General features: G+C 58.2%; 1 protein-coding gene across 1 annotated transcript; it reads left to right on the top strand.

Moving 5' to 3' along the window:
• Nucleotides 1-250: 250 nt before the first annotated feature.
• On the top strand, nucleotides 251-2966 carry CEBPA (CCAAT enhancer binding protein alpha). The gene has a single exon (XM_031004588.2). It carries the CDS (start codon nucleotides 480-482, stop codon nucleotides 1560-1562), a length of 1083 nt encoding a protein of 360 aa, XP_030860448.2. The 5' UTR covers nucleotides 251-479; the 3' UTR covers nucleotides 1563-2966.
• Nucleotides 2967-12026: the final 9060 nt, after the last annotated feature.

The raw sequence follows: 12026 nt of genomic DNA, 5'->3' as shown, positions 1-12026 counted from the left end.
CATGCAGCCTCGGGATACTCCTGGGCTCCCGGCCGTGGCTGGATACGGGAGCCTAGGGGAGGCAGGAGGAGGGGGCCCCCGCTACCGACCACGTGGGCGCGGGGGCGACAGCCGGGCCGGGGGCGGAGCTTGGAGCGAGCGCCGCGGCTCTGCTGGGCGCGCTGGAGGCGATGGGCGTTGCGCCGCGGCCTGCCTGGGGAGCGGGGCGCCGGGCCGCGCTGGTTCGCAGCCCCATGCAGGCCGCGCGCTAGGACCCAGCAGGCGCCGCGCCGCCGCAGCCCGGGGACAGAGGCCGCCTCGGACTCTAGGGGGCGACGCGGCCTGCCGGGTATAAAAGCTGGGCCGGCGCGGGCCGGGCCATTCGCGACCCGGAGGTGCGCGGGCGCGGGCGAGCAGGGTCTCCGGGTGGGCGGCGGCGACGCCCCGCGCAGGCTGGAGGCCGCCGAGGCTCGCCATGCCGGGAGAACTCTAACTCCCCCATGGAGGCGGCCGACTTCTACGAGGCGGAGCCGCGGCCCCCGATGAGCAGCCACCTGCAGAGCCCCCCGCACGCGCCCAGCAGCGCCGCCTTCGGCTTTCCCCGGGGCGCGGGCCCCGCGCAGCCTCCCGCCCCACCTGCCGCCCTGGAGCCGCTGGGCGGCATCTGCGAGCACGAGACGTCCATCGACATCAGCGCCTACATCGACCCGGCCGCCTTCAACGACGAGTTCCTGGCCGACCTGTTCCAGCACAGCCGGCAGCAGGAGAAGGCCAAGGCGGCCGTGGGCCCCACGGGCGGCGGCGGCGGCGGCGACTTTGACTACCCGGGCGCGCCCGCGGGCCCCGGCGGCGCCGTCATGCCCGGGGGAGCGCACGGGCCCCCGCCCGGCTACGGCTGCGCGGCCGCCGGCTACCTGGACGGCAGGCTGGAGCCCCTGTACGAGCGCGTCGGGGCGCCGGCGCTGCGGCCGCTGGTGATCAAGCAGGAGCCCCGCGAGGAGGATGAAGCCAAGCAGCTGGCGCTGGCCGGCCTCTTCCCTTACCAGCCGCCGCCGCCGCCGCCGCCCTCGCACCCGCACCCGCACCCGCACCCGCCGCCCGCGCACCTGGCCGCCCCGCACCTGCAGTTCCAGATCGCGCACTGCGGCCAGACCACCATGCACCTGCAGCCCGGTCACCCCACGCCGCCGCCCACGCCCGTGCCCAGCCCGCACCCCGCGCCCGCGCTCGGTGCCGCCGGCCTGCCGGGCCCTGGCAGCGCGCTCAAGGGGCTGGGCGCCGCGCACCCCGACCTCCGCGCGAGTGGCGGCAGCGGCGCGGGCAAGGCCAAGAAGTCGGTGGACAAGAACAGCAACGAGTACCGGGTGCGGCGCGAGCGCAACAACATCGCGGTGCGCAAGAGCCGCGACAAGGCCAAGCAGCGCAACGTGGAGACGCAGCAGAAGGTGCTGGAGCTGACCAGTGACAATGACCGCCTGCGCAAGCGGGTGGAACAGCTGAGCCGCGAACTGGACACGCTGCGGGGCATCTTTCGCCAGCTGCCAGAGAGCTCTTTGGTCAAGGCCATGGGCAACTGCGCGTGAGGCGCGCGGCTGTGGGACCGCCCTGGGCCAGCCTCCGGCGGGGACCCAGGGAGTGGTTTGGGGTCGCCGGATCTCGAGGCTTGCCCGAGCCGTGCGAGCCAGGACTAGGAGATTCCGGTGCCTCCTGAAAGCCTGGCCTGCTCCGCGTGTCCCCTCCCTTCCTCTGCGCCGGACTTGGTGCGTCTAAGATGAGGGGGCCAGGCGGTGGCTTCTCCCTGCGAGGAGGGGAGAATTCTTGGGGCTGAGCTGGGAGCCCGGCAACTCTAGTATTTAGGATAACCTTGTGCCTTGGAAATGCAAACTCACCGCTCCAATGCCTACTGAGTAGGGGGAGCAAATCGTGCCTTGTCATTTTATTTGGAGGTTTCCTGCCTCCTTCCCGAGGCTACAGCAGACCCCCATGAAAGAAGGAGGGGAGCAGGCCCGTGGCAGGAGGAGGGCTCAGGGAGCTGAGATCCCGACAAGCCCGCCAGCCCCAGCCGCTCCTCCACGCCTGTCCTTAGAAAGGGGTGGAAACATAGGGACTTGGGGCTTGGAACCTAAGGTTATTCCCCTAGTTCTACATGAAGGTGGAGGGTCTCTAGTTCCACGCCTCTCCCACCTCCCTCCGCACACACCCCACCCCAGCCTGCTATAGGCTGGGCTTCCCCTTGGGGCGGAACTCACTGCGATGGGGGTCACCAGGTGACCAGTGGGAGCCCCCACCCCGAGTCAGACCAGAAAGCTAGGTCGTGGGTCAGCTCTGAGGATGTATACCCCTGGTGGGAGAGGGAGACCTAGAGATCTGGCTGTGGGGCGGGCATGGGGGGTGAAGGGCCACTGGGACCCTCAGCCTTGTTTGTACTGTATGCCTTCAGCATTGCCTAGGAACACGAAGCACGATCAGTCCATCCCAGAGGGACCGGAGTTATGACAAGCTTTCCAAATATTTTGCTTTATCAGCCGATATCAACACTTGTATCTGGCCTCTGTGCCCCAGCAGTGCCTTGTGCAATGTGAATGTGCGCGTCTCTGCTAAACCACCATTTTATTTGGTTTTTGTTTTGTTTTGGTTTTGCTCGGATACTTGCCAAAATGAGACTCTCCGTCGGCAGCTGGGGGAAGGGTCTGAGACTCTCTTTCCTTTTGGTTTTGGGATTACTTTTGATCCTGGGGGACCAATGAGGTGAGGGGGGTTCTCCTTTGCCCTCAGCTTTCCCCAGCCCCTCTGGCCTGGGCTGCCCACAAGGCTTGTCCCCCAGAGGCCCTGGCTCCTGGTCGGGAAGGGAGGTGGCCTCCCGCCAACGCATCACTGGGGCTGGGAGCAGGGAAGGACGGCTTGGTTCTCTTCTTATGGGGAGAACGTAGAGTCTCACTCTAGATGTTTTATGTATTATATCTATAATATAAACATATCAAAGTCAATGTCGGTGTCTTTTTAAAACCAGAAAGAAGCTACTTCCAAGGTTGTCTGTGGGCCAGGTCACATTTGTAAATAATACAGCATTTTCCCTGGCGGCAATCCTGACTTTCATGAGCTCTCCATCCATCCTGAGCCCCTCTTACCCTAAAGGGGTGACTTACTTCCCCCAGGCAAGACAAATAAATAGCAGAGGACAAGGCTCCAAACGGAGTATGTCCAGAGCCTGAAGGCAGTCTCTTGGGGTCAGGGGAGGGGGCTGAAGGGGTTACTGGGCTGAGGCCTTGGCGAGGCTTCTTATCTGCCCCTGGGAGGAGGAGAGGGAGTCCTCTGCCTGAGGGGCAGGCCTGGCTAAGCAGCCCTAGGCTCAAGGAGCCCTTTGTGCAGACTTCCTTGCAAATCACCTACAGCTGCAGCCCGGGCAGCCTCACTCACACACACCGCAGCTCCAGATTCCAGCAGGACCCTCGGCCAGCAGGAAGAGGCCTCCAGTGGTAGGACCCTCCAACCCTCTCATCTTTCCCTAGACCATGTGGCTACACCCTACCCCTGCGAGGCCCGAAGGCAGCCTGAAGAGAGAGACCCCTCCATCCAGCCCTCCACACCTGCCCAGCCCCAGCCCTCACAAGAAAGGGGGCCGAGGCAGGCCTGCAACAGGGGTCTGGTCCTGCCCCACACACTGGCTGTTCAAGAACCCACCCAGCATCCACACTCCCCACTGCATTCATCCCAGACCCAGCAGGGGACTGAGTGCTGGTGTGCCCCCAACTCCAATGAGCACCCTGTAAGGTCAGGCACTCTGGCACCCCCTTAGCAGCAGTGACAGCCAAGCAAGGGAGGGCAGCCCTTATCCCTGAACTAACAAGTCCCGGGAGGAAGAGGCCCAGGAGGCTGATGGTGCTTTTCAGATTTTACCCTCACGGAGGGTAAAAGATAAATTGCACTTTTTTTTTTTTTTTTTTTTTAACTGTACCGAGAGAATGTTCACTGAGTGGCTTACTGTGTGTGCCAATGCGGGCTGGGGCGTTTTCGAGAAATTACACATTCCTTTTACACTCTGGAAGCTTAGCTTTACCTGCCTGCGTGGTTAGCTGGCACCCCTTCCGGCCCCCCACTCTGTCCTGTGTCTGGCCGCCTCCTCACCCACGGCCGCCCTTGGCAGAGGAGAGGCCACGAGCCCAGTGAGGAGGCGGCGCCTGCCCCGCCACCCTGGGAACAGAGGAGGCAGAGCCCCGCCGCGTGCCCAGAGGCCTGGGGCAGGCCACAGCTTGCTAAGCCCCAGCAAACCCTCTGAGTTCAGTGCTAATTCCAGTTTTTCTTGTTTGAGGGGGCTGATCCCTGGCTTCCCCCTTTCCCCCCAGAACAGGTCCTAGGACGGGAGGGGGTGGGGCGACCCTCCTGCCCTCACTCCTTCCCCTCCTCTCTGCTGTGCCAGCCCACTAGGGGCTTCCTCTTTCAAAGCTGATGGCTCCCGGAAGGGATCCCTCCTACCCCGATTCCTCCTCCTGGTCCTGAGTTCCAGGGTGGGCTTCGTTAGGGATAAGAAGGATCCAATCACATCCAGCCCCAGGAAAGGGATGAGGAGGGCGAGGCCCCCAGGGGGGGCCAAAGTAGAGGGGAGGAAGGTCTTTTGGGCGGCATGGGGTGAACCTGCCCAGCATGTACCCCGTGTCCAGCTGTAGGGGCTTCCCGGGAACAGAGTCACCCTTGGCCACCCACCACTTCCTGCAGGGTTCCTCACAGTTCCTCACAGCCTTCAGGAAGAACCATTCCAAGAGCCCAGCACTGAACACACCTCAAGTATTTATCGGATGCCTACTGTATGCCAGGGCCTGCGCCAAAGATGGGGCACTGGGCTGGGAACAAGCCGACTCTGCTCTGGCTCTCGGGGAGCTCACACCCTTGAGGCCCTAAGCTGTGGTTTAAGGTTGCCAAGTGCAATGAAGGGGATCTCAGAGTGTGAACAGGGTCCACCAGGGAGGGCTTTCTGGAGGCAGCAGCTTTGATGAAATACCTGGGGAGGGTGGCCTCCTGCTGGCCCCAGTCCCAAGATGCCTGGATGCTTCTCCTTTGCCCTGATCTCCCCTTGACATGTAGCACCTGACTGCAGGGACCTCGCCCCCCTTGCTGCGCCACTCCTGAGCCCTGTGTCCCGTGACAGCACTGTTCAGGGTTAGCTGGCCTTCAAGGAAAGGGCAAGGGTAGAAGGGAGGGAGGCATCTCCTCTGCTGCCAGATGCGTCCTGATGGCTTAGTGCTGTCACGGATATTACTCTTATCTCCTGGATCTCCTGGGAATCTGTGAACGTGGGGTTTGGCCCTGACACCTGCGATGAGCCACTGGGCCTGGTGAGGAGTGTCTGCCCCTCCCAGCTCTCCCACCTGCTCCTTCCCAGGCAGGAACCTGCCAGGCCTCCTCCAGGAGCTGCTGGTCTCACAGGAGGGGAAGGGGCCACTCATGGGGAAGGACAAGGGATAGCAGAAACCCCTTACTTTGTTTAGCCAAGAGGGGCCTCCAAGGCACCCACAGGTCTTCTCCAGGCGTGGGCCAGAGTCCTTGCCTAGATGGTGTTGATATTCCAGCTGTTTCTTTCCTATACTAGTGAAGACGGGAAGGCTTTTCTGTTCTTTTCTTTTTTTAGAGACAGGGTCTCACTTTGTCACCCAGGATGGTGTACAGTGGTGCAGTCACCACTCCCACAACCTCAAACTCCTGAACTCACACAATCCTCGTGCCTTAGCCTCCTACTCAGCCTTTAAGTAGCTGCTGGGATTAATTTTATTTTTCGTAGAGATGGGGGTCTCGCTGTGTTTCCCAGGCTGGTTCAGAATTCCCGGCTTCAAGTGATCTTCCCTCCTCAGCCTCCCAGAGTGCTGGGACTACAAGCGTGAGCCACCCTGCCAGGCCTCTTTTTCCTTTCTTTAGATAAAATTAACCCACTAGCACCTTTGAAAGCTTTCTTGATTCTGTGAAAGACTCTTGCTATCTCTTCTCTCTGGACAACCCCACCTCTCCCCCTCCCCCACGCCCCTCTCTGCGGATGGAGTGTTTGACGTAAGCTGAGGCCCAGGGAAGATACCGATTCACTATCAAAGCATCCTAGCCCCATCCCAGAGCAATTAAAAAGCCAGATGGAATCTCTGGGAAAACGGCATTAATAACACGAACAATCTGTGTTGGCCGGGGGAACCCAGGAGCCCCACGCAGGGGTGGGGCTGTGGGGGGAGGGAAGCTGGGGTGCCGAAGTGGAAGCTCACAGCGACATCTCCACCCTGTTGTGGCTGCCGGGGATGGGGCCGCCGTAAGGGTATGCTAGGTCCAGCTGCAGCTGGACTGTCCCCTCCAGCCCTTGCAAGGCCCACAGTGCACCCTGGATCCTGGTGGCTGCAGACCAAGCCAGACAAATGTGGAACCCATTACTCAGACAGCTGCAGCCCTGGCCAGCCCCGTTCTGGCACCCAAGAGCTTTGCTTCCCTTCGGTTTGTTTTTATTTATATTTTTCTAGCCTTCTGGCCCCACCCACTAGGAACAGGCCTCTCCGGGTTCGGCTGGCATAGACACCCTTTCTCTCCATTTGCTGTGCCCACATCCGCTGCCTGTGCTTGACAATAGCAGAAGACAGTGTTGGGGAACTCCAGTAGGCCTGAAGTCCAGAAACTCCCCTTAGAATGCAAAGGCTGGGTGCAGTGGTTCATACCTGTAATTCCAGCACTTTGAGAGACTGAGGTGGGAGGATTGCTTGAGCCCAGGAGTTCAAGAACAGTCTGGGCAACATAGTGAGACCCTTTGTCTCCAAAAATATTATCCAAGTGTGGTGTCACATGCTTGTAGTCTCAGCTACTCAGGAGGCTGAGGTGGGAGGATCGTTTGAGCCTAGGAGTTGGAGGCTGTAGTGAGCTATGATCACACCACTGCACTCCAGCCTGGACAACAGAGCAAGACCCTGTCTCAAAAATAAGAAAAAACAGAATGCAAAGTGGTAGACACTTTGAGCAAGACCAGCTGAGCTCTCAAAAGCCAGCATGATTTCTGGGGCAGCGGGGCACAGGGTTCACACTGCCCAACTACCTCGAGGGGCCCAGAAGAGGCTGGACCAGGGCGACAGGCAAAGAATCCTCTACGAATTCAAAGTCTTTTCTAGGCAGAGCCAAGAAGTGAGACTCTTCTATAGCAGCCCCGTTTTTCAGACTTGTCTGCAGGCTCACCCGACTTAAAGACGTAGTTCTCCTGCAGCCATCAAGCTGGGGTGGGAAACTAGCTTGTTTAAGAAACATCCTTTGTGGTTGTCACATAGCCAGAGAGCCATTTTCTGACACTCATCCTCACTGTCCCCTCAACCTCATCCTCCACCTTTATCCTCCCTGGAAACTCTTCTCCCCAAGGTCACACCAGCCCCTTAAAGCCAAATCAAATGACCACTCCTGGGGTCCTTCCTGCCTGTCTTAGCCTCCTACTGAACTTGGCCACAGCAGACTTTCAGTGTCTGGCTATGCAGATCTTGAACATACGTGTTTGAATGTAAGGATCTCTCTCCTTCTTTACAAGACATCCTCACCCTCTCCTTTCTATCCAAGGGTCCACTGGGTTGGCCCAAGGTCCACCAAGCAAGCCACACCATTGTCAGAGGCAACGCAAGAGCACAATAAATAAGGCTCCCCCGTGGTGGCCCACTGAGTTGCAGCTTCTACAGTTACTTTGTTGTTTGGTTTTGTTTGACAAAGTCTCACTCTGTTGCCCAGGCTGGAGTGCAGTGGTGCAATTTCAGCTCACTGCAACCTCTGCTTCCCAGATTCAAGTGATTCTCCTGCCTCAGCCTCCTAAGTAGCTGAGATTACAAGCATGCACCACCAAGCCTGGCTAAATTTTTTTTGTATTTTTAGTAGCGATGGGGTTTCACCATGTTGGCCAGGCTGGCCTCGAACTCCTGACTTCTAGTGATTCGCCTACCTTGGCCTCCAAAAGTGCTGGGATTACAGGTGTGAGCCATCACGCCTGGCTTTTTTTTTTTTTTTTTTGAGATGGGATTTCACTCTTGTCGCCCAGGCTGGAATGCAATGGTGCATTCTCAGCTCACTGCAACCTCCACCTCCCGGGTTCAAGTGATTCTCCTGCCTCAGCCTCCCGAGTAGCTGGGATTACAGGCACACGCCACCACACCCAGGTACTTTTTGCATTTTTAGCAGAGACAGGGGTTTCACCATGTTGGCCAGGCTGGTCTCGAACTCCTGACTTCAGGTGATCCACCCTCCTGGGCCTCCCAGAGTGTTGGGATTACAGGCGTGAGCCACCACGACTGGCCTGTTTTGTTCTTTTGAGTCAGGGTCTCTCTCTCTGTTGCCCAGGCGGGAGTACAACCTCCACCTCCTGGACTCAAGGAGGTCAAGTAGCTGGGACTATAGGCACATGCCACTACACCAGGCTAATTTTCAAATATTTTTGTAGAGAAGGGGTTTCACTTTGTTGCCCAGGCTGGTCTGGAACTCCTGGGCTCAAGCGACCCTCTCTCTTCGGCTTCCCAAAGCACTGGGATTACAGGCATGAGCCACGGCACCCGGCCCCTGAAGTTACTTTTAACATTCAAGAATCCTAAGAAAGGTAACCCATCCGGTCCTAGATAATCTTCCCTGCCTTCATGTGATTAGTTTATCACCAGAATCAGAGGTCTGGCCAGGCCCCAGAGAGACAGTCATGCTCTGCAGGAGACTGTGCGGGGAGGAGGTAAGATTTCCAAAAGAGAGGACAGGGTAGGGGAGAAGCAGCCCTGTCTGCCCCCAAGCTGCAGGAGCCGCAGGTGAGCACGGGGGAACGAGAACGGCCACATTTCTGCTTTAAAAGCTATTTCAAGGCTTCATGTCTCTCCTCTTATCTCCACTCTAGGACGACTGGCAAGGTTGTTATTGAGGGACTACAGCCTGAGGGTGGGGACGCTAGGGACCAAATGTGGTGGCCTAGAGCCAGGGCATGTCACACAGGGACCCGGACGGGGCTTGAGGGAGCCCTCACCGCCTGTCCCAAGCCCTCTTGGATCTGAAGATCTTTTCTTCAGCCAAATGGCAGCCCAACCTTTCACCAGAAACACAGCCTTTCTTCCCTGAGCCACCGCCGCCATTTCTTCTCTGCCTCGGCCATGGAGGCCTCGGAGACTCCCTCACCTCCCTCCAGCCAACCAGAGCACCCTCCCCAGCACCCCCCAAGAATGCCATGCCCTCCCACAGATGCGGAAATGTGGCTGATTTACGGCGGCCTTTCCCGTGCACATGTTGGGCAATGGTCTCAGCCGGCTCAACCCCTGCTCAGAGAAAGGGGGTGGGGATGGGTCAAGGGGGCGTCAGGGCTGGGTGTCTGCTCCAAAGGGAGCCGCCGTGACCTTCAGCATCAGGTTAGGACCCGTCTGAAGTAGCCTCCTGGAGCGATTTACAATTTGCAAACACGTTTTATTTGATTCCTGAGTTTTGCTAGAGCAATTACCGTGACTAAGCATGACAGATCACTCCCAGCACGGTGTCTACTCGCTGTTAGGAAATGTGTGTTTGCTTCACTCTTTTGCCTGGTGCGGCAGTGTTTTAAAAATAGACTCATTCACTGTACTTGAAGGCAATTTGTTCCAAATTTTCCCACTAATTTGATTTTAATCTGATATTTAAAATTCACGTGGCCACATTCCCACTGATTTATAGGGAATAAGCCCTACCTGGCAGCTGTTTAATTGACCTTAGCCCAGAAGGCCACAGGACAAAGGATTTATCCCAGAACAATCTGAAGGCACTGTGGTCTGTCATGCTGAAATATATGCCTCATTCAGCATCGCAAGTGCTACTTGCCTGGAGCCAGGACCATTGGGCATGGAGCTGAAGGCTACAGAACCCTGGCTCACAGTGGGCCTTCAGTCTCGTACTGGACACGTAAGTGAAGCCCGGGCACCCTGACACAGTGCACACTCGAGGTGTGTGCTGAGTTGGTTTCTGGAGCAAAGCAGTTTGTTCACGGGTGACAAGGAGGCGTTTCTCCCATCCCGTGATGAGGATGGCCCATGGGAAGAGGGCCGTGCCATCCTGGCATCAAACCAAATCCTGGCCTTGCCTCCTGCTGACTGGGTGGCCCCGCACTGCGTCTGTCAGTTTCTCCGAGCTTCAGTTTCCTTTTATGCAAAATGTATGCAAAACAAGTAGCATGTCATGGAGTTGTGAAAGGTAAACAGGGAAAGCTTATGAGACACTTGGCTCCAGCTAATGATTCCCACGTGCTGGGGCAGAAGGCAGAGTGGGAGGCTAGGGCACACCTTGGTCCCTGAAAAACGCAGTGGAAGGAGACAGCCTTCTTAAGAATTTAGGGCAAAATGCTTGTTCCAAATAACCAAACAACTGAAGTCATTTTAATGTTGCTTAGATTTCCACACCCCCTCCCCACCACAAAGGACGCCTTTCATTTGCTTAGAAAACACTTAATGAGCTCATTCTGGGGGCAGAGCCCCCTTGCCAGTGACTTTGAAGGCTAAGCACAGTGGTCAAAGCCTGTACGACACTCAGATGAGCAGGCACAGGTGCCCCGTGTGCTTGTCGAAGTAAAATGCTCTTCGTGGGCCAGGCGCAGTGGTTCATGCCTGTAATCCCAGCACTTTGGGAGGCCGAAGTGGGAGGATGGCTTGAAGCCAGGAGTTTGAGACAAGACTGGGCAGCATAGCCAGACCCCCATCTCTACAAGATTTGTTTTAATGTCCTTCATACAAGTGCAGAATCCCAGGTGACGACCCATGGGGAGTTCAAGAGAGAACAAGTATTCTCACTGGGGTGGCAGCCTCCCCAGGTACTGAGAGAGTCCTCGGCCCCAAGGGCCTCCCAGTTAACTTCTGTTTGGAAGGCTGTGACCTCAGCAAGTAAAGGGGTGAAGGTGGGGGTCCTGCCTTCCCCTTGCTGGTGAGAAGGGAGCCAGAGACATGTGCTGTGTGTGTCAGGGATGGGGGACACATCCTGCTCCCTTGCCCCCTCACTTCCCAACTGCGTCGTCTCAGCACTTGGCATCACAGCTGGTTTCCATTTGCCCAACCCAGCTCGGGCCCAGGAGGTCAGCGTGAGCCCTGCAGGAGAGCCACCCAGGCAGGGCTTCCAACAACCAGGGAAGCTTCTGGGGTCCTGGGGTGTCCTGGAGGAGGGGCAAGAAGGCAGGTAGGAGGAGGCCTCAGCCAAGCTTCCCTAGCGCCGGGGCCGCCAACAGGAAAAGGTTCTAGAAACCGACCCTGCTCTTCCCTGCCCTGCCAGGAATGCTACCACGAGGGTAATTCAAGTTAATAAGCAAACTCCTCAGGCAAGGAAGGCAGGCAGCTCTTGGGCCCCTTCGTCTCCCTGTTCAAGCACAGGAAGCTGTTGGATTCCACTTGCCAAGGCAAAGGAGGGCCACAATTATGAAGAGGGGCTGGGAGGCCTTAAATCATTGGCTTCTTCACCCTGCGGATCAGCTGGGCTCGGTGCAGGGCAGCAGAAAGGACAGAGGAGAGGCTGGGGTGTGGGTGACTCCCAGAGCAACCGGGGAGAGGGGCGATGTGGGGGTGCTGGTGCGGGTGCAGCCACGTGCCACCTGCATGCGATCTCAAGGCCGATGCAGGGCTGGAGGGGTCAGACCCAGGGGCTCAGGGTCCCCTCAAGTGCAATTCCCAAGTTCACCAAGGCCTGTGCTCCTTTGTTCAAGGAGCAATCTTGTCTGGGAGAGGTGGAGGCATGAGTCACAGGCCAGGCCCCTGAGCCGAGGGGAGGTGGGGACGATGGCTCCAAGCCTGAAATGTGTCAGAGGTGAGGTGAGCATCTTGAGCGAGGCAGTGATGTTGCTATATGGGGCAGCGCTGCCTGGAGGGGGTGCGTGAGCCACGCTGGAGGGACAGCAGCCTGCTCTGGGTTCCTCTGCCTCCCTGGGAAGCATCAGACTCCTCAGGGTCCCAGCCGCTCACCCAGGAGCCAGGCATCCTAGGAGATGCCCCAGCCAGGTGCCGAGTGCCATAGAGCCTAGGCCCCTCAGGGACCCTTCTCACCGGAAGCAGTGATAAGACCAGGGCTGGAACACAGGCAGGAGCGGC

This window comes from Gorilla gorilla, chromosome 20 (assembly GCF_029281585.2).
Source record: "Gorilla gorilla gorilla isolate KB3781 chromosome 20, NHGRI_mGorGor1-v2.1_pri, whole genome shotgun sequence".
Classification (NCBI taxonomy): domain Eukaryota; kingdom Metazoa; phylum Chordata; class Mammalia; order Primates; family Hominidae; genus Gorilla; species Gorilla gorilla.
The sequence above is the reverse complement of the archived record's forward strand: the minus strand, read 5'-3'. Positions and strand labels throughout refer to the sequence as shown.